Source organism: Rhinopithecus bieti, unplaced genomic scaffold, assembly GCF_001698545.2.
Source record: "Rhinopithecus bieti isolate Rb0 unplaced genomic scaffold, ASM169854v2 scaffold_1014, whole genome shotgun sequence".
NCBI classification, from domain to species: domain Eukaryota; kingdom Metazoa; phylum Chordata; class Mammalia; order Primates; family Cercopithecidae; genus Rhinopithecus; species Rhinopithecus bieti.
The window spans coordinates 947,536-970,935 of NW_016803499.1; the positions used below are offsets into that span (position 1 = coordinate 947,536).

The 23,400-nt window shown below is 38.2% G+C and overlaps 1 protein-coding gene across 2 annotated transcripts in view; it reads left to right on the plus strand.

Annotated features, from left to right (window-relative positions):
• Positions 1–23,400, plus strand: part of MICU2 (mitochondrial calcium uptake 2) — a 120,777-nt gene that overhangs the window by 62,413 nt on the left and 34,964 nt on the right. For both annotated transcript variants that reach the window (XM_017886323.1, XM_017886313.1), the window contains 3 exons: positions 3,342–3,373; positions 3,655–3,730; positions 20,589–20,636. In XM_017886323.1, coding sequence (XP_017741812.1) covers positions 3,342–3,373; positions 3,655–3,730; positions 20,589–20,636 — 156 coding nt within the window. The remainder of the gene's footprint in view (positions 1–3,341; positions 3,374–3,654; positions 3,731–20,588; positions 20,637–23,400) is intronic.

Consider the following 23,400-nt stretch of genomic DNA (forward strand, 5'->3'; position numbering starts at 1 on the left):
CTGTGTTTTCTGTTATTTTCATACATAAGTGTGTGAATACATATAAAATAGCTATGAAAATAATGCGACTGAATTTTTTATTTATGTGAATGTGGAAATAGCCAAAGAAAGAGAGACAGGAGTGCCCCCCTACGCCACATTGAAAAAAAAAAACTGAAACAAAAACAGAAGGAAAAATTAGATTTGCTAGATGGGTTTTATCCTTAAATAGAAAAATATTGTCCAGAAATACTTAGGTGTATTTAATACGGCCTTGCCTTGTTACTGCTGTCAGGAGAAATAAGGTCATGGCTCCTGCTGTGCACGTCAGACCACGGACCTCTTATTTTGCTGCTCAGCCTATGAACAAGTAGTATAGAGTAAGCAGCCTGGGTGAGACAACTGTCTACCAAGAAAACCCTACCAGAGTGTTCTGGATTTGAAACACCACAACTTCTCATAATACTCAGTGAAAGGTGCATTAAACTGAAAAGAAAGAGGAAGCAGGAGAGAACAGGTGTTCACTCCTAGTATCTCTGCCTTGTCTTTTCTTTTTTTTAATCTAAAAATGAATTTTTTGTAGGAGAATAGTAGCTTCTAAACTTTTCACCAAAAAGTTAATTTCTTCATTGTTTTCTAATTATTTATTCCATTTGAATTAAAAAAATTTGAAAAGATGTTTTTACAACTTAAACTACATTATCTGTTTCTCATTTTTTGATGATCAAATTTTTATATACATATCAAATAGAACTTGTAATCTACATGAAATAATGAAAAGCAGCAAAACTCCTCTATAATCGTGCCGTGCGTAATTATTCAGTTTTGTTAAGGGTTGAAAGTAGGCCGCAGGTTCTTTTTACTACTATCATGGAATTCAAAGAGTCTAACACCTGTTTTTGAAAATCTATATGAGATATGAAAATAAATCCTTCAATGCCCATGTTGTTACCTAATTCCTCTTGCCAATTTGTTTTACATGTAAAGTGGGGATATAATAATTTATCCAAAAGACAGGGACCTGGATGAGAAGACATTGTGAAATCTTTTCTGATTTGTTTATTCAACAAATATTTAAATGTTTAACACTGAACTACATAAAAGTAAAACAGGTATGAAATCTGCCTCCATAGATTTTATAATTTACTTTTTTTTTTTATTATTATACTTTAAGTTCTAGGGTACATGTGCATAACGTGCAGGGTTGTTATATATGTATACTTGTGCCATGTTGGTGTGCTGCGCCCATCAACTCGTCAGCACCCATCAATTCATTATTTATATCATGTATAACTCCCAATGCAATCCCTCCCTATAATTTACTTTTTATCTGTAATTCTGGTGTTATATTATTCAATTAGTTCATGACTTTATTGCGGTATTTCATTCACATAGTATTGAATTTTATTGGCTTAGCTGTTTGGCAGCCAGACTTCTAGCTGGAGGGAAGCAAACATTACCTTCTTTACTCACTCAGTTTCAAGTAGAAGGATTTTTTTTTTAAACGATTTTGAAAGACCAAAAGGAATCTAACCTTCAAACAGATAACACCCCTTAGAAATAATCTGATTTCTAAGAAACTCTTAGACACCATCCATTTTGCTACCTTAAATTCTTGGTCCTCTTCTGCCTTCAAAATGTCAATCATTGCTTTCTGGAATACTTGAAGTTGGATGTAAGGATTAATTCCCTTTTTAAAAACAGATAAAATTGTCTAAAAATAAAAGGGCATATGGTAATGAATATTTGTGGCATAACGTTAGGAAAAGCAGAGAAATAATGATCAGTTTGTTTTTTAAGTTAATTGACTATGTAAAGATAAGTAAATACATGTATTACACAGTTTTTTGGAGTTCATTATCAGCATTATAAGACTACATATTATATACACATTCACTCACTTAGATTTGTACAATACATGGTAATTTTTATCTGTTTGATTATCTGATACTACAACACCACCTAACAGTAGAATCTGGGCTCTTTGGCTGGCACATAATAGTTTCTCCAGTGAAAAAATTACCCCAAAATATCAACACCTAAGCTTATGAACACAGTCATAGATGTTTCTAAAAAGTATGTAGTCATATTCACAACTAATGTTTTGATTAATAATGTAAAAATAAAATCCTGACAGTTTACTAATACCAAATAATAGAATTTGCCCTTGTAGATTTATCGTCCAAATTAAACAACCCAAACTACAGAAAAGGCACATCTAAAAGCACTCTTTTTTAATGTGCCACCTGAATTTTCACAGACCATGTAATTGTACTGAAGGAACTTCATAGACAAGAGAATTTTGAGAGCAGTAAGTAAAGTTAGTGCTGCATATTGCTTACATAAGAGACAAAAATGAAACATTTTTCAGTTTTGTTCTAGATGTTGAAAATGACTTGAGGCTATCATCAGAATAAGTCCTGAAAAAAAAGAAACAATGTAATGGCTTTAGAATTATGGTGGATATTAGGAAAATGATGTAGGCAGTAAAGAGGGTGGCTGAAAACCTGGAAGAACTTTGAATCTCTGTTACCCAATAGGAAATTATTAAAAGTTAACTACTTTAGAATGGATGGTTATGTTGGCTAGACTTTTACATTTGACTGGAGAGTTACAAGCCTAAGAGGACTTTCCAGAGTTCAGAAAAAGGAAGCTTTCTAAATCATGAGTGTTTTTTCCTAAATCAATGAAAGTAAAAAGAGAGTGATTTTAATAATCACATGAAGAAATTATGTTTGACGAGAATTAATAATATGATTCAGACAACTAGGATAACTCATAGATGGTTGTATATGATTTCATATGTATGAAATAGGGTGAGTGAAATTGAAAATGGATCTTGTGTGAAACTATAGTGTCTTTGTGTTTAGTCTTAGAATTCTCTGACTCATAATTATGGCTTAAGAATATTAGCTAAAATCGGCCGGGCGCGGTGGCTCAAGCCTGTAATCCCAGCACTTTGGGAGGCCGAGACGGGCGGATCACGAGGTCCGGAGATCGAGACCATCCTGGCTAACACGGTGAAACCCCGTCTCTACTAAAATACAAAACTAGCCGGGCGAGGTGGCGGGCGCCTGTAGTCCCGGCTACTCGGGAGGCTGAGGCAGGAGAATGGCGTAAACCCGGGAGGCGGAGCTTGCAGTGAGCTGAGATCTGGCCACTGCACTCCAGTCCGGGCGACAGAGCGAGACTCCGCCTAAAAAAAAAAAAAAAAAAAAGAATATTAGCTAAAATCACAAGCCTTTGCTTTTTAAATAAATATTTAGTTGTTTGTTTTGTCTTTTAAATAATTTTCTTTCTTAGTGCAAGCTGAGTTTTACCAAAGAATATGGATACTAAACAATGTTTCTTCTTTGTTGTAGGTAAAACTTCAGTCAGGAAGCTGACAAAAAAGGTAAGCAACATGTGGGAGGGGGCAGAGTTTGTTTTTGGTAAGATAGAAAATGAACGTTTGGCCGGGTACGGTGGCTCACGCCTGTAATCCCAGTATTTTGGGAGGCCAAAGCGGGCGGATCGCGAGGTCAGGAGATCACCATCCTGGCTAACATGGTGAAACCTTGTCTCTACTAAAAATACACACAAAAAAATTAGCTGGGCGTGGAGGCGGGCGTCTGTAGTCCCAGCTACAAAGAAAATGAACTTTTAGAAGTTAAATTTTAATATGTGTATTCAAAGGACATCGAGGATACACTATCAGGAATCCAAACAGCTGGCTGTGGATCAACTTTTTTCAGAGACCTTGGCGATAAAGGTAATTTTGATTTCTGTTCAATTTTTAGTTATGTGTTTTATGTAACTGAAGTATTGAGGAATTAAGGTATGATATTTGCACCATGTTATTTAATAGGTGTTTTTAAACATCATGACATAGTAAGTAGGAGGTAACTTTGTCAAAGTCTTTGAGCAATTACAGATAAATTACTAAACCATCAATGTTAATTAAAGCCTGGAGAGGGTATGAGGCAGAGTATCTAAAATAAAACATGAGAAGCCTGCAAGGGCATCCAGAGGAGCACCACCACTTGAGAGAGGGGACGGAAAGAAATGGTGGCAGAGTCGTCAGAGAGGCGGAGGAACGCCAGGGAAGTGTTATCACAGAAGCCAAGCAGAGAAAGTGTTAAAGAAAAAAGGAACGTGTCAAATGTGAAAACCGCGTAAACTTAGGGAGTTGAGTGAGCTAAGGACTGAGAAGTATCCGCTGTACTTAGCAGCTGGAAGTGTTTGACATTTTAACAGGTACAGTGGTGCTTTGTTATCCACGGGGTATTGGTTCCAGGGCCCCCCTTGGATACCAAAATCCGAGAATGCTCAAGACCCTCATATAAAATGGCATCATATTTGTGTATAGCCTACAAACATCCTCCCATGTAGTTCAAATCATCTCTAGATTACTTATAATACAATGTAAATGCTATGTATATAGTTGTTATGTTCTGTAACTCTGTTTTTTTATTTGTAGTGGTGTGGGTTGTTTTAGGGTGTTTTGTTTTTTTCTGAGACAAGGTCTTGCTCTGTTGCTGGGTTGTAGTGCAGTGTCACAGTCATAGCTCACGACAGTATCAAACTCTGGGGCTCAAGCACTCCTGCTGCTGCAGCCTGCTGGGACTACAGGTGTGCACCACCATACACGGCTAATTTTTTAGATTTTAGTATAGACGGGGGTCTCACTATGTTGCTCAGGCTGGCCTCAAACTCCTGGACTCAAGCAGTCCTCCTGACTTGGCCATTGAAAGTGATGGGATTACAGGCATGAGCCACCACACCAGACCTATTAATATTTTTGATCCATGGTTGGTTGAATGCATGGATGCGGAGGGCCAACTACTATACAGGTCAGTGATGGGATGAGATCTAAAGCCAAGTTGCAGAACACTGAGAAGTGATGGGAGATATGAGAAAAGTAAACACAGACCTCTTGAGAGACGTGGTCATGAACAGAGGAGTTAGAGGGTAGTAGCTAAGGATAGAGAACAAAGGCCAAGAGAATCTTGGTTTATTGTAAGTGGTGAGCATGTTTCTTGTTGATGAGAAGGAGAGGTGGAAAATACAAAGGAAGTATGAATAGGACAAAATCCTGGAAAATAGGAAAGAAGGGATTGTCTTCAGAACAGGAGTGGAAGGATCAGCATTCCACAGGGAGGATGTCTTTCCTATTGTATCAGGAGAAAGAGATGAACAAATGAGCATTTTATGCAGACATTTGCAAATTACTGGCAAGCAAATGAGGGCGGTGTTTTGGAGTAGCCTTGATTTTCTTTATAAAATAGGATTTAGGGCCCAGTGTGGTGGCTCACACCTGTAATCCCAGCACTTTGGGAGGCCAGAGTTCGAGACCAGCCTGGCCAACATGGTGAAACCCTGTCTCTACTAAAAACACAAAAAATTAGCTAGGCATGGTGGCAGGTGCCTGTAATCCCAGCTACTCAGGAGGCTGAGGCAGGAGAATCGCTTGAACCTGGGAGGCAGAGGTGGCAGTGAGCTGAGATTGTGCCATTGCACTCAATCCTTCAAGGACTAAAAGAGAACGTACATTATGGAAGAACAGAGTCATTGATCAGTGTGGTTGTGGAATAGAATAGATGGACAGTTAGGATTTGCTAGGCAGAGGAATGGAGGAAGTCATGGCCTAGGGAGTTAACAATGTTAGGAGCAAGAGAGGTTTTAACTAATGAGCCATGGAGTCTAAGCAGAGACAATAGAGAAGAAAGTAAAATCGGAAGAAAATTTTAAAAAGAAAATAGGAAAGTCAAGAGGGAAAAAAAAAAAATCCCATTTCATGATAAACTCCAGGAAGAAGAAAAAGCCTGCAGAGAAAGCGGCCAGTGAGGTTGAAAACGGATGTGGATGCCCAAGAGTAGAAAGGAACTATGGTCATAAAGTAGGTGTCTGAATTTACAGTTTCTCAGCTGAAGCACTTGTAGGTGATTTCAGGGCTCCGGGAGTGATCGTAGAAATAGGTATTTAAAATAGAAGTAGTTGGCGTAGTTGATTTAGTGAAAGTTACCAAGGGCCTGAGAGATGGACCGCTCTATTCTATAAGTGTAGAAAAAGTGTTCCCCTGAGGTAGGTGATAAGTTAATTATTCTTTCCTGTTGTCTAAAGAAGGAATTGGAGAATTAAGAAACAAATGTGATTTCTAAATCAGTGGTTTATAACCTTTCACTGAATGCGGCAGAGCTTTCACAGTTATCTCAAGAGATTTACAACATTCTCAAATCAACATTAATTTTACGGCTGAGTGCATTAGCTCACACCTGTAATCCCAGAACTTTGAGAGGCCAAAGCAAGAGGATAGCTTGAGCCCAGGAGTTTAAGACCAGTCTGGGCAGTGTAGCAAGTCTCCATCTCTACAAACAATGTAAAAGAAAAATTAGCCAGGCGTGGTGACGCACACCTGTAGTCCCAGCTCCTTGGGAGGGTGAGGTGAGAGGATCGCTTGAGCTCGGGAGGTTGAGGTTGCAATTGCAGTGAGCTGTGTGTGGTCACGTGGGCAACAGAGCAAGACCGTGTCTCAAAAAAAAAAAAAGTTTTAAATTGAGAATAAGTTTATCACATAACACTCTATGGAAAAGAAAAATATGACAAAGGTATAACTCCATAAAATCAATATTAATCATTTATTGTTTATTTTTGATAAATATCTATTTCTGCACATTCCTCAGTGTATCAATATTTAGTGGACTTTCATTATATTCTACGAGTATTAGTTCCTTATACTAAACTGTCTACTTATCTTTACACCCACTTCACCCCACCCCTTACCAATTCCTTCCAGTCCTAGCACCAGAACATCCCTATATACTTTGAGGTTAACAAGCTCCTAAATTTTTTATAGTGGGAATTTACTGGAATGTAGTATATGGTTAGTGAACAAAAGTGCGTATTTTGAAGTTGACAGACTTAAATTCAAATTTTTCCTAGTTTTATCACCTGAGGAAATTACTTAATCTCTTTCATCCTCACTTTCATCACCTTTTAAAATAAGATAGTAATGCCTTCCTTATGGGATTGTTGAAAGAATTTAATAAGATGTTTTAAACATTTATGGTATCTGGTACGTGGCCTTAAAAAATATTAAGAACATGAGTTTTAAGCCTGGTTTAGATTCCTAGCTCTATTAGTTAGCTGTGTAACCTTGGGCAAGTTGGTTTTAGTTTTCTTACTATGTGTCTGGTACATTTTAAGTTTGTAATTGGTAATATTGCTATATGTTTTTTGTAAGATTTAATATTAACTGGGCCTTAGCCTCTTATTAAGGAGTTTGTAAATAAATGGTATTTTAAAAATCAAAGTTAATAAATATCTTGTAGGGTTTTACTTTAGGAAATTACTAATTTGGCATTTTAAAGTAGATTTTAAGCAAAGTGTTTAAAGTTCAAGTACCAATATTTAGATCAGAGCTTTTTCCATGATGTAGACTTTTCTGGAAGCATTTTGAGACTTTTAAGAAAGATGTTTACCAGTTGCGAAAACTCAGATAATCTCTGTAGATATAAACTGAACTATCTTATGATTATATGATTTTTTTTTCCTGAAGTAAGGAAGGCTGAGGAGGGTTTTATAATAGTTTTGACTAAGGGCAGAATATGAGAACCAGAGTAGATTAATTCAGCTTTTGTGTAAAACTCTACATAAATATAATGTGATTTTAGAAATTCTATTAAAAACTGTTTTCAAGAAAAATGCATNAAGGAAGGCTGAGGAGGGTTTTATAATAGTTTTGACTAAGGGCAGAATATGAGAACCAGAGTAGATTAATTCAGCTTTTGTGTAAAACTCTACATAAATATAATGTGATTTTAGAAATTCTATTAAAACTGTTTTCAAGAAAATGCATAAAATAAAACTGAAAAGAGAAAATTTAAATCATCTTAAGAAAAAAAATGGAGAGATAAGAGATTAATCTTTGAAAACTGAAAAGAGAAACCCATTTCAAGACCTTAGAAGCATACTGTGCTTCTGAAAAGAAGTACCTGTACAGCTTCATCACTGCATTCATGTTTCAGACTCCTGGTAGTGCCTCAAGTGCTGCCTATGACCTTTATATGGAATACCATACTCCTACCTGCTAAACACCTTCCCACTTCTCAGCTACCCTACTCTATAAAGTCATCTGTGAAACTAGTAAACAGAGTCTTATGCTTCCTCATTTTTTGTATTTTGTTATACTGTACTCTCTGGTTTCTAATCTTTCTTAATTAAACCATAAGTTCTCAAAGTGGAAAAATATGTGTGGTTATTTTTATATCCCCAGTTGCTTGGTATGTTGTCCAGCAACATTCTCTGACCCATAATAGATGCTCATCTAAAATTAACTACGTGCTAATTACAAATTATCCTGATCTATTTCAGTGAGTCCCTTGAGTATTTTTGCTATATAGTTTTAGCCTTTCTGTGTATTGAAAGTATGAAGACTACATGTTTTTTAAAATATTTCTCAGTTAAAACTTTCAATAATTTATGTTGGTCTTCTTCCCAATTAGTATTCATTGGGGCCAAGCATGGGGGCTCATGCCTGTAAACCCAGCACTTCGGGAGGCCAAGGCAGGAGGATCACTTGAGCCCAGAAGTTCAAGACCAACCTAGGCAGCATAGGGAGACCCCCATCTCCACAACAAATATAAACATTAGCTGCACATGGTGGCTCACGCCTGTAATACCCTCTACTCGGGAGGCTGAGGTCGGAGAGAATCACTTGATCCTAAGAGGTTGGCTTCAGTGAACCATGATTGTACCGCTATACTCCAGCCTGGGTGACAGAGTAAGACCTTGTCTCAAATAAAAGAAAAGAGAAATAAAATATTTAAAAATTTAAAAAGGATTAATTGGTATTATTTTGTCAACAAAATTAGATCCATTTTGTAGTACTGCTTTCATACATTTTAGAAATAATGCATCAACTCTTTTTTTTTTTTTGAGACAGAGTCTGATGTGATGCCCAGGCTAGAGCGCAGTGGCGCGATCTCAGCTCACCGCAACCTCCACCTCCCGGGTTCAAGTAATTTTCATGCCTCAGCCTCCTCTTTATCAAATATCTGAATAAAAACATGAAATTATCTAATTTTTATTTCTTCTTTATCAAAATACTTCATTTGGATGTGAATTATTTCTAAGATATACTAGAAGAAAGTTCTGCCTCCTAATGAGCAGTATTTTGTCAGCTTAATAGTTACTGACCTGCAACTGTAGCAGGATATTTTTTCTTTTCCCGAGCTAGATATTTTTTAAAATTAGGGCTATTTCATATATTACCATATTTAATGTGGTATACAGTTATTTCAAAGTGTATTAGTCACAAAATGCAGTCACTTAATTGAAGAAAAATCTGATTGTGGCAGTATTAAACACAAATAGAATTTTTTTAAAATTGCACTGCCTTACTGTTGATTACAAAAATATGTATCTAAAGTCATTCTATACTCAGAATCATAAAGATAATTATTAAAATTAATTGAATTCATTGTGAAGTATATCCTATACACCGTGGAATTTAATAAACTTTTTAAGGCATTTTTTTCTTTACATAAAGGAAAAAAGAACTCACCTCCAAATCTGCTCTTGCTTCTGCATCTTACAGCTGCATCTATCTTGTCTGTCTTCGCTCTCTTTATGGAAGATCTAGTCCTTGCAACATAAGCCCAAGTCTCTGTATTTGCTCTAGGCCTCTTTTCTTGCCCTTTCAAGACCTTTTGACTTTGATATTTTTCCCTGTTTTACTACATCACCAGTCTGTTTCTCTCTACCTTATTCCTCCCTTATGTAAACTTAAAAGTATGTCCCATTTTTTAGGAGAAAAAATTTTTCCTTTACCCCCATATCTCCCCGGTGTGTTGTGTTCACTTCCTAACCTCTCATTCATTCTTCAGCTCATATCAGCCTGGTACCCACCCCACCATGGACACTTTTGTCATGATCACCAGTGAACTCCTTGGTTCAATGAGGACATTTTGTAGTCCCAGCTTACGTGACCCCAGCAGTATTTGATATATAATCTGCATCAGAACAGCCCCTCGTTTTGGCTTCTATGACCCCAGACTTTGTTGTGTTGCTTTTTTCTCCATCCTAGTTGTTTCCTCTCTGTCTCTTTTGATGAAATTCAACAAGAACCACCTAAGCTGGGAAAGCAAATAATTAGATCATTCTAGTGGGGTGAGTTTGAAGGAAGGGGCCCACTGGTCAGTCCTGAAAGATCACTGAGAAATTCTCTGTCTCGTGGGAGATAATGAAGATTTGAATGAGATTTAACAAACTTTGGAGAAAATTGGGAGAGTACTTGGCAAATGAAAAGTATTTTTTTTTTATTGACAAGTAATATTTTTGAGGCATAAGTATGAAAAGAGTTGGAATTTCAAAGAGCAGTAAGCAAACATTTTATTTTCTTGGTATGAAGAAGATAGCAAATTATAGTCGAGATTATATGAAATGGGTTAATGGAAGTTTTTGAAAGTGACAATGAGATTTGAAGACAAGGGAGAAAGTTATTGCAGTTTAATTACAGTTTTGATTCTTCAGATAGAAGGAAAACCTGCAGATGTTCTTTAGTCTCTTCTTGAAATTGAGATCAGTGTTCTCTTCATTCAGCCTCTACGTACAGGGGCAAGATTTGTAGAGCAGTTTTTCATATTGGCAGAGGAAGACTTGGGAGGGCTGTTCATCCCTCCTGCTAGTCTGCATCAGAGAATCCTGTTAGATTGTAGTCACTTCTGGAAGTCAGGGCTCTGGTCTCCAGAAGGATTGTAGTATTTCTCTACCAACTTTGCTGCTTCTGTGCCGTAAGAAAGAAAAAATAGGTAGTTGTTTTCAGAGGATACTGAGAAAGAATATCAGTAACTTCTTTTTTTGTTTGTTTTTGTTTTTAGATACAACTATAATTTTATTACAAAACCATTATTTTGGCATTAGTTGGTTACAGTGATAGCAAGATAATGTGAGTGTGCAGACCAGCTCTGATGGAACCACTATATTCCCTGTTTACTGAACCAAACTTCAGCTACCTCATATCCATTACATACAAATGACCTGCAGTTATTACTGCTACAAATCTTGACGCGTGTACCACTGAGAGAGGAGTTGATGCTAAGGGATTAGATTACATATTCATAAGACTACAAAAGTTCCCTTATGGGACTTTTTCTTCCTCCTCCCATCCAATGACTTTGCTTTAGAAGAATCACATTACTTAGAGCTAGTCTGAGTAGCAGCAGCACCCAAGGAGCATCAGTTCTTGTTAAAAAGCAACACCTGTGTGATGCACTTTTACACCACAGGCAAAGGGAAGGATCACTCGTTTTAAACTCCCGCAGAGTCCCTTAATAAAAAATAAAAGCATTCCATCAAGTTCTTCTGGATGGTGTTATTGCTGTACATTTGTTGGTGAGTCATTTTCTGTGCTGTGTTTGCTTTGAGGGGATCTCCCAATGTATCTCCAAGATTCTTTTTTTATAGGGTCCTTTTCTTGAGCTAGGATTTCACGTAACTCTAATGCTTTATTAAGAATGTTTTCCTTGTTGTCACACTGGCTTTCTAGCATGTCTTCATAGATATCCACAAGAAAGGCAGTTAGGTAGGGGGAGCTATGACTTGGTTGTAAATCAACTAATTGATCTAACAGATTGGGATATTTGGAAAGACCACGATCCTGCAAAATCCCTTTCAAATAGTTCCGTGCACTTTCATTGTGTGGTAGTTTAATCATTTCCAGAGTGTGTATTTGTCATGATAAATGATCTGGACCACAGGATTGGGGCCATCATTCTGCAACACTGAATCTGTATCATCCCATTCTGCTCTGTCACTGTACAGGACATCAGAGGGTGAGTCCAGGCCCAGAAACCCGTCGTCCATGGGGGACACCACGGCTTCCCTGGCCTCGGCCGCCATCTCTTCCTCGTGCTGCAGCTGGGGCAGGGGCTGCTCTGGCTGCCCGGGCTCGCCACCTTGCACAGCCTCCCCGACCCCCTCAGTGGCTGCCCCAGCAACTTCTTTTTATTTTTATTTTTTTAACTTTCAGAGAGAGAGACATAGTAGATAATCTTTCTAACTGTCAAGGAGATAAATTCATCAGCCTGCACACGCATTTTTCTCGTTAGATAATTTTCTTTCTTTGTTAGTTACATAGCTGGAGTACTATTTATGTTCTCAGAATGAACAAGAGCATTAATGATATATTTCCAGGATTTTTTTTTTTTTTTTTGGAAGGAGAATTAAGACCCAGTATTTCCGATGACTGGGAGAAAGACCTTAGTGATGAACTGTCAGAAAAATAAATAGGAAGGATTTTCCCCCCTTAGGCAAAGTCCATGAAGATGTTTATGCGATAAATAGAGGAATGAGCATGATGAGAGGGGAAGGGGTGAGGGAAGGAGGCTTTAAGAGGAACCTGAACCAGTAAATGGCTGATAGAGAATATAGGATAGAGATAGAGATATATAGATAGAGAATAGATAGGATAGAGAATATAGATAGCGTTCATTACAAAGTCAAAGATAAGTTTTTAAAATGTACATGCAGTGGCTATGGGAGGAAAATCAGCTTACATTCCTACATTCATAAAGGACTGGCAGGGAAATCAGGACTGTAAGATGTAGCATAAGGATGACAAGAAAATTAAGCAATTGGCAGGTAAAAGATGAGGCAGAACTGGAGAGTTAACAGAATTAGGAAGAGTTGGAAGTATCATGAAAGGGCAAGGTGTAAGATCTGCTCTCTCACCATTCATCTAAATGCTGGCCACCCTTAACTTTTAGACTCTGAGACCCCACTCTGATTGGGGTCTCAACGCTGATCCTTCCCCTTCTCCATCCCTCCAACACATCTACTGTACCACATTCTAGCTGGAAGAAGAGTGTCCCTAATTGGGAGAAGCCTTCACAGGCTGAATATAGAGTCTCCCAGCTCCTGTGTAGCTTGTGGTTTATGAGCTGTTTTAAAACCTACTTCATCTGTAAAATAGAGATGATAATATCTACTTCCAGGTTACAGTGACTTACGTGAAACTTCTGACACAGTGCCTGAGATCGTGTCAACAAAAGATCTCTTATTAGGCAAATCTTTGTGTCACAAGTCCTCTTGATTTCTCTGAAACCACACTGTCCTAGTCTCTCTGTTGTTGGCCTTCTTCCACCTCCTGCCTATTAAACATTGGCACTTCATAGAATTTTGTCCTTCACTTACTACTCTTCTTCAGCCTCCTTGGTTTTAGCGTTCATGAGATGACTCCTAAATCTCTTTCAGTGCCTCCAGCCCAGGCTACACTCCTGAGCCTCAGCCGTTTGTGTATATACAAACCAGCTGCCAGACACCTGCTTATGGATCTCAGGCACTTATGGATTCAGAGTATGCCAAACTGCACTCACCATCTTCCCCCTAAACCAACACTTCCTGTATTCTTGATCTCATTTGGTAGTAACAGCTTTCATCCAACTCATCCAAACCCAAGAAATAGCTTAGACCCCTTTCTCTCTGTCTTTGCCTGTCCCACCCTTCATATTCAATCAAACACAAAGTCTTTCCAATTTTACCTAAGTATTTATCTAATTCATCTTCTCTTCTCCCTACCTCTAGAGAATAGGAAACAGATCAAGTAACTTTGTCACTTAATAAATAAAATCTAACTTCCTTAGTTTGGTGTATCTAAGCCCTTTGTGGCCTGTGCCCTGCACAAGCTTCCCTGCTGTCCTCTCTTGCCATTCTACACAGTGTGCCATGTCTGTTCACGCTTTCATGCTTTTGCACACACTGTTCTCTTTGCCTGTGCCGTTCTCTCTCTTCCCTCTACTCTCTGACTCGCCACCTTCTCCCAGCCTTCTGCTCATTGGAGAATTAGCCCAAGCGTCACTTCTCATGGGAATTGTTTTTAACTTCTTCAGTAGAAAGAATTGTTTCCTCCCCTGCATTCTCATCATTCTTTGTATATTCTTTCTCGCCACATTTTATTATAATTGCTTGTTTATGTGTCATCTGCTAACTTCTTAGAATATAAATTCCTTGAGGAAAAAGGCCTTTTCCTTGTAAACTTGTGAGGTCTAAGCACAATAGTTAGTACATGGTATTTGTTTAATAAATTGTCTTTGACTAAACAAATAAACAGAGAACAATAGAATTGTTTATTAAATTGTGAGGAAGCCCAGTACAGTGGAAGGGCTGAAACTTTTGTATATCTTGTCTATAATGTTGATTGTGATCTGATACTATAGGAAAAAAGTGTTTATTAGTGCAATAGGGAAACGTCTTGAGGAAAGTCTACAGTTACTTTTTAGTTCTCTGAAATACATGAGTTGACGTGTACATTTCTAACTTAAAGAAAAAACACTCATGTAAATATTTATTTTATAAGAGATTCAGAAGATAGACTTTTTAAAGGTATACTTCACTGTTGCTGTTAATAGTGGTTTGAAGAAAAACAATGTAAAACTTAGTTAAACTTGGGACCCTTTGAAATATTCCATTTTACAACGTATAAGAACTATCAAAATTTATACCCTATCATAACTAGCAAAAGGTAGTACATTCTTAAAATAAGAAAATAATTTACCAACGTGCATTATTATAAGGAAGAATAAGTCATAAATTATTATATATTTTTTTAAACTGAGTATAATTTTAATACCATCCTCAAAATATACTGAATATAAATTATGAGGTATGTTGTAAGATATAAATACATTTTTACAATAGATGGGATAATCCAATCTCTTTGGAAAATAGGATTCACAAAATTGTACTTATACAATACAGCAGATCGTATTTTAGAATGGTTCCATCTTAATATTTCTAGAGGAGCACTGTAACTGACAGAATTTATTCATCTGCGGTGTGATGATTGGGCTTTCACACTCATGAGTAAGATGCGCCTCCCTCAAACCTTGTTACAAGGACAACACATTGGTTGTCTGACGTGAAGAGGGGAAAAATCAGAACTTACTCATTTCTTCTAGTGCCCCTCTTAAGAGATTCTTTAACAAACTTTTGAACATAAATTATTTAAAATACTGTCCTAATACAGTTTTGAATCATTGCCATTTAACAGCATTTACTTTGCAATTAGATATAACAAATATATATTAAGCTGTTTCTCCTGTCAATATTCTCGTGTGTCAGTTTTCTTTAAAAACATTTTCAGAGGGCAAATGCCTAGAATACTGTTGTAGAACTACCTTGTTTATTTATAACCCACCTTGAGAGTGAAAGGTACTGTTCTTATACTGTCTCAACTCTGATTATTCAAGCTTTTAAGTCAGTATTTCAAAGAAAGACACTGGAATTGTCTTTTCAAAAGTTCTGCTTGCATAAAGGACCTGTACCTGTGTCAGAAGAAAAGCAAGGTCTCCTTTTGGCAACACGCCCAGTGGAGTCTAGAGGTTTGGCCATTTTTTTCACATTGCCATATTCCTTTGAAAATGAGAAAAATCCTTAAGACTGCCAGAGAATGAAATACTTTGATCTTTCAGCTGACATTAGAGCACTTCTCCCAGGTACAAGATATGACAAAACACATCTAATTTATTCTCCTTTTATAGAAGGTCTAAATAGTTTAAAGCAAAAGAAAATCTGAAAACGTGTTATAGTCTTTTTATTAAGAAAAGTACACCTGCTCCAAAATAGAAACAACAAGTTAGGGCCGGGCGCGGTGGCTCAAGCCTGTAATCCCAGCACTTTGGGAGGCCGAGGCGGGCGGATCACGAGGTCAGGAGATCAAGACCATCCTGGCTAACACGGTGAAACCCCGTCTCTACTAAAAAATACAAAAAACTAGCCGGGCGACGAGGTGGGCGCCTGTAGTCCCAGCTGCTCGGGAGGCTGAGGCAGGAGAATGGCGTGAACCCAGGAGGCGGAGCTTGCAGTGAGCTGAGATCCGGCCACTGCACTCCAGCCTGGGCGCAGAGCAAGACTCCGTCTCAAAAAAAAAAAAAAAAAAGTTGGTAATTCAGTTAAAGGAAGCCATTGAAAACATTTAAAATATTTGCTTATAGTTAAAACATGGAATCATCTAATATACCATTTTTGCCTTCCTTGCTCTGAACTACCTTTGGCCCTGAGTCCTTCCTTTATTTGCTTGGGAGCCATTAGGGTATGGTGCCCTGCACAGAAGGGTAAATACATTCCCAATGTCATCACCCTCTGCAGGTCTTTATTCTTCCTGTCTGAACTACCATAGTAGTTTTTTTCCCATTGCTGCTTCCACTTGAGCGTTATTTCAGCCAATCACTTTGCAGTTTTCATATTCAGCTTCATCTGTCTTAAATAGGTTTCCTATTTATACCACATCCACTTAATTAAAATTTTTACCAATCATTCGAAGATTACTGTTAGAATTACTTCTTCTGTGGCACCTTTGATCATCTAAACTCTGGAAATGCTTGCACATTTTTCTAAACTCTTGTAACTCTTACTATTCATATCTCTCTATGGTATCTAGTATTTTCTGTAAACATCTGCGTTTTGGCCTCCTGATGGAAGTATACACCATCTGTGAAGAATTCTTGTCAAAACCAAACTTGAATCTTAGCACACATCTGGATTTAAGTGCCGTTTATAGAAAATACAGAAGGTAGAGGAACATGTGAAATGATACCAAGGACATACAGTCATCAGAATTGTATAGACTGTTGGAAATTTTATAGGACAAATGACTTTTTCAACAATTACATTGAAAGGTAGGGGCAAAAAAGACAAGGGAGAAAACCTATATGTTAAGAGAGACATAAGAGACAGGAACGCCGAGCACAGTGGCTCACACCTGCAGTCCCAACACTTTGGGTGCAGTCCCAGCACTTTGGGAGGCCAAGGGAGGAGGATCACTTGAGCCCAGGAGTTTGACACCAGCCAGGGCAACATAGGAAGACCCTGTCTCTGCAAAAAAAAAAAATTGTATTTTAATTAGCTGGACATGGTGGCACATGCCTGTGGTCCCAGCTACTCAGGAGGCTGAGAGGTGGGAGGATCACTTGAACCTGGGAGGTTAAGGCTGCAGTGAGCCATTACTGTGCCACTACACTCTAGCCCGGGCAACAGAGTGAGACTTTGTTCAAAAAAAAAAAAAAAGGCCGGGCGCGGTGGCTCAAGCCTGTAATCCCAGCACTTTGGGAGGCCGAGACGGGCGCATCACGAGGTCAGGAGATCGAGACCATCCTGGCTAACACTGTGAAACCCCGTCTCCACTAAAAAATGCAAAAAACTAGCCGGGCGAGGTGGCGGGCGCTTGTGGTCCCAGCTACTCGGGAGGCTGAGGCAGGAGAATGGCGTGAACCCGGGAGGCGGAGCTTGCAATGAGCTGAGATCCGGCCACTGCACTCCAGCCCTGGCGACAGAGTGAGACTCTGTCTCAAAAATAATAATAATAATAATAATAATAATAAAATTAGACTACATCAAAATTAAGAACATTTGAGAATCGAAGAACACTGTCAAGAGAGTGAAGAAAAGATCCACAAATGGGAGAAAATATTTTCAAATTGTATACATATGTATTATAAGGGATAATAACCAGGATATACAAAGAACTATACAAAACTTTTTTAATGGGAAAAGGACTTAAATAGAAATTTCTCAGAATAAGATATACCCATGGCTAATAAGCACATGAAAAGATACTCAACATCACTGATCATCAGGGAAATGCAAAGCAAAGCCACAATGAGATCGCACGTTGCATTCATTAGGTTGGCAGCTTAAAAAAAAAAAAAGCGGAAAATACAAGTGTTGAGGATGTGGAAAAATTTAGTAGAAATTTGTATGTCCACAGCTGCTGTGGAAAAGGTAGGGTGATTCCTCAAAAATTAAACAGCATTGGCCGGGCGCGGTGGCTCAAGCCTGTAATCCCAGCACTTTGGGAGGCCGAGGCGGGCGGATCACGAGGTCAGGAGATCGAGACCATCCTGGCTAACACAGTGAAACCCCATCTCTACTAAAAATACAAAAAATTAGCCGGGTGTGGTGGCGGGTGCCTGTAGTCCCAGCTACTTGGGAGGCTGAGGCAGGAGAACGACGTGAACCCGGGGGCGGAGCTTGCAGTGAGCCGAGATTGTGCCACTGCACTCCAGCCTGGGCGGCAGAGCCAGACTCTGTCTCAAAAAAAAAAACAGCATTACCGTATGATGCAGCAGTTCTGCTTCTGCTTCTGGGTATATACCCAAAAGAAATGAAAGCAGGGGCTCACACCAATATTTGTGGCTGCATTATTCACAGTAGCCACATGGTAGAAACACTCCAAGTGTCCATCAGCAGGTAAACGGATAAACAAAATGTGGTACATACGTGCCATGGAATATTATTCAGCCTTAAAAAGGAAGGAAATTCTGACACATGCTACAGTATGAATGAACCTTTAAAACATTATGCCAAGTGAAAAAAGTCACAAAAGGACAGATATCGTATAATTCATCTTATATGAGGTACCTAGATAGAATAGGCTACTTCACAGAGACAGAAAGTAGAATAGAGTTTACAGGGGCTAGGGGCAGGAATGGGTGGTGGGATTCAGGAGTTAATGTTTAATGTGTACAGTTCTTCTGTTTAGCATGATGAAAAATTTCTGATGATGGTTGTACAACAGTGTGAATGTACTTAATGCTACCAAATTTAACAATGGTATAAGTGCTGAATTGTTTATGTTATGTTTATTTTACCACAATATTTAAAAACAGGTGATTTAAGAGACCTCCTTACCAAGTGCAATGTAAGGACTTTTCTTTGGATGCTCATCTGAATACACCTGAAAACTTGTGTAAAACAGGAAAATTGATAATGCTGATTTGAATTTGAAAATGTTAAGGAATTATTGATACTTTTTTAGGTGTGGTAACTATTTGACAGGGAGGTTTTTTTAGATACACAGGCTGAATTTTTTACTATGAAATGATATGTGTATGTGGGTTTTGTTTCACAATAATCCAGTGGGAGGTAGGGAATGAAAAGGAATATAGGTAAAGCAAGACCTGCCATGAGTTGACAATTATTGGCGCTGAGTTTCGTTGTGTTATTTAGTATAATTATATATAATTCATATTATTGTCTCTGTTGTTGCATATGATTCAAGTTTTCCATGACTAAAAAAGTGTTTTTAATTGTTAATTGTGCATTTTGCTATTATACCAATCTTTTGATCCGGAGGGAACAATTGTTGTTTAGCTTATCAGGAAGCCATGGTTTTTAAAATATCGTCTCTATATTTAATGTACTTTTTTTCATTGTAAGCAACCTAAAACCTGACACAATATACTTGAGCAAGCAAGAAAGTTTAGTGACTAGACACAGTTAGCTTCAAACCCAACTTCATCCAGGGCTCAAACATCACCATCTTCATTTTCCGACCTGGCAGTTAAAGACTGGCTACATTCTCGTGCTCTAAATACTGGCCTCTGGCAGTTCCAGGCACTCTCTCCATTGCCTCATATTCCTGAGAATAACATTCTCACATCACCAAAGCCCAGCACAAAATAAAAATGTGAAAGTCAGTTATCAGCATTTGCATCAGAAATCCTGCTGTACCACTCTGAGTGGCCCAACTTAGATGTGAGCCCATCCCTGAACCGGTCCCTGGAACCAGACTAGTGCAACCTGCTTATTAGCTTGGGCCTGAGCTACTTGCCCATCCCTGCGTCAGTTCCACAGAAATGCAGTGATTGGCTTTAGCCAATTAGCATTTACTTGCAGAGGCAAAGGTAAGGTCATCCTACCCAAACTGCATATTTGAGACTGTCTAAGAATGATTTTCCAAAGGAAAAATAAAGTAACTGCTACAAAGAACTAATTACTACATTTTAAATAATGTAATTTGACTCTCAGTATATATCCGTCTCTGTTATTCTACTGAATTTATAAATTTGCTTCACTTGAGATGCTGTGAATAGTAAAAATTTAATTAGAAGTTACGTAAAGTGCCATGTAAATAAAACTTGTCATGGATGTCTGTTATTTGCAAGCCAACTTCCATTCCTTTTCTGTATTAGTCAATGTTCTCCACAGAAACAGAACCAATAGGAGATACAGATAGATTCACTGTGAAGAATTGGCTCATGCAATTATGGAGGTACAGAAGTCCTGTGATCTGCCATCTGCAAGCCGTAGACCCAGAAAAGCTGGTGGTGTAATTCAGTCCTCGTTTGGTGGCCTGAGAACGAGGGGAGCCAGTGGTGTCAACCCCAGTCTGAGGGTAGAAGATAAAATGTCCCAGCTCAAGAAGTGAGGCACAAAAAAAGGGTGAATTTCTCCTTCCTCTGCTTTTTGTTCAGCAGAGTGGATAATGCTCACCCTCACTAGGGAGGACAGGACAGCCTGCTTTACCAAGTCTACCTATTTAAATGCTCATCTCACAGACACACCCAGAAACCGTGTTTGATCTGGCTGCTCAAGATGTTCAGTCTGACACAGTCAAACTGACACTTACCACCAACCGTCACAACCTCCTTACTAGTAACAGTACCTGATGAACCATACTTTCTTTTTTTAAGTATTAGGACTCTACTTCAACTATTACAAAAATTTTCCACTGTATCAAAGAGAGGTAATTTCAAGTAAAATTACTTTTTTATTCGGTGAAATTTCAATGTTAATGTCTCTGTATATTCTAAAGCTTATTTTCTGGTATGTTTTTATTTTCTCTCTTTCAGGGCTAATTTCATATACTGAGTATCTTTTTTTGCTTACAATCCTCACTAGTAAGTATCCCATAGTTTTTCTCAGAGATCATGTGAAATTCTTTGTTCTTACCAAACAGGATTTTAAAAGTTTGGTATTTATGTCTTTATAAATTAGACTACATCAAAATTAAGAACATTTGTGAATCGAAGAACACTGTCAAGAGAGTGAAGAAAAGATCCACAAATGGGAGAAAATATTTTCAAATTGTATACATATGTATTATAAGGGATAATAACCAGGATATACAAAGAACTATACAAAACTTTTTTAATGGGAAAAGGACTTAAATAGAAATTTCTCAGAATAAGATATACCCATGGCTAATAAGCACATGAAAAGATACTCAACATCACTGATCATCAGGGAAATGCAAAGCAAAGCCACAATGAGATCGCACGTTGCATTCATTAGGTTGGCAGCTTAAAAAAAAAAAAAGCGGAAAATACAAGTGTTGAGGATGTGGAAAATTTAGTAGAAATTTGTATGTCCACAGCTGCTGTGGAAAAGGTAGGGTGATTCCTCAAAATTAAACAGCATTGGCCGGGCGCGGTGGCTCAAGCCTGTAATCCCAGCACTTTGGGAGGCCGAGGCGGGCGGATCACGAGGTCAGGAGATCGAGACCATCCTGGCTAACACAGTGAAACCCCATCTCTACTAAAATACAAAAAATTAGCCGGGTGTGGTGGCGGGTGCCTGTAGTCCCAGCTACTTGGGAGGCTGAGGCAGGAGAACGACGTGAACCCGGGGCGGAGCTTGCAGTGAGCCGAGATTGTGCCACTGCACTCCAGCCTGGGCGGCAGAGCCAGACTCTGTCTCAAAAAAAAAAACAGCATTACCGTATGATGCAGCAGTTCTGCTTCTGCTTCTGGGTATATACCCAAAAGAAATGAAAGCAGGGGCTCACACCAATATTTGTGGCTGCATTATTCACAGTAGCCACATGGTAGAAACACTCCAAGTGTCCATCAGCAGGTAAACGGATAAACAAAATGTGGTACATACGTGCCATGGAATATTATTCAGCCTTAAAAGGAAGGAAATTCTGACACATGCTACAGTATGAATGAACCTTTAAAACATTATGCCAAGTGAAAAAAGTCACAAAAGGACAGATATCGTATAATTCATCTTATATGAGGTACCTAGATAGAATAGGCTACTTCACAGAGACAGAAAGTAGAATAGAGTTTACAGGGGCTAGGGGCAGGAATGGGTGGTGGGATTCAGGAGTTAATGTTTAATGTGTACAGTTCTTCTGTTTAGCATGATGAAAATTTCTGATGATGGTTGTACAACAGTGTGAATGTACTTAATGCTACCAAATTTAACAATGGTATAAGTGCTGAATTGTTTATGTTATGTTTATTTTACCACAATATTTAAAACAGGTGATTTAAGAGACCTCCTTACCAAGTGCAATGTAAGGACTTTTCTTTGGATGCTCATCTGAATACACCTGAAAACTTGTGTAAAACAGGAAAATTGATAATGCTGATTTGAATTTGAAAATGTTAAGGAATTATTGATACTTTTTTAGGTGTGGTAACTATTTGACAGGGAGGTTTTTTTAGATACACAGGCTGAATTTTTTACTATGAAATGATATGTGTATGTGGGTTTTGTTTCACAATAATCCAGTGGGAGGTAGGGAATGAAAAGGAATATAGGTAAAGCAAGACCTGCCATGAGTTGACAATTATTGGCGCTGAGTTTCGTTGTGTTATTTAGTATAATTATATATAATTCATATTATTGTCTCTGTTGTTGCATATGATTCAAGTTTTCCATGACTAAAAAAGTGTTTTAATTGTTAATTGTGCATTTTGCTATTATACCAATCTTTTGATCCGGAGGGAACAATTGTTGTTTAGCTTATCAGGAAGCCATGGTTTTAAAATATCGTCTCTATATTTAATGTACTTTTTTTCATTGTAAGCAACCTAAAACCTGACACAATATACTTGAGCAAGCAAGAAAGTTTAGTGACTAGACACAGTTAGCTTCAAACCCAACTTCATCCAGGGCTCAAACATCACCATCTTCATTTTCCGACCTGGCAGTTAAAGACTGGCTACATTCTCGTGCTCTAAATACTGGCCTCTGGCAGTTCCAGGCACTCTCTCCATTGCCTCATATTCCTGAGAATAACATTCTCACATCACCAAAGCCCAGCACAAAATAAAATGTGAAAGTCAGTTATCAGCATTTGCATCAGAAATCCTGCTGTACCACTCTGAGTGGCCCAACTTAGATGTGAGCCCATCCCTGAACCGGTCCCTGGAACCAGACTAGTGCAACCTGCTTATTAGCTTGGGCCTGAGCTACTTGCCCATCCCTGCGTCAGTTCCACAGAAATGCAGTGATTGGCTTTAGCCAATTAGCATTTACTTGCAGAGGCAAAGGTAAGGTCATCCTACCCAAACTGCATATTTGAGACTGTCTAAGAATGATTTTCCAAAGGAAAATAAAGTAACTGCTACAAAGAACTAATTACTACATTTTAAATAATGTAATTTGACTCTCAGTATATATCCGTCTCTGTTATTCTACTGAATTTATAAATTTGCTTCACTTGAGATGCTGTGAATAGTAAAATTTAATTAGAAGTTACGTAAAGTGCCATGTAAATAAAACTTGTCATGGATGTCTGTTATTTGCAAGCCAACTTCCATTCCTTTTCTGTATTAGTCAATGTTCTCCACAGAAACAGAACCAATAGGAGATACAGATAGATTCACTGTGAAGAATTGGCTCATGCAATTATGGAGGTACAGAAGTCCT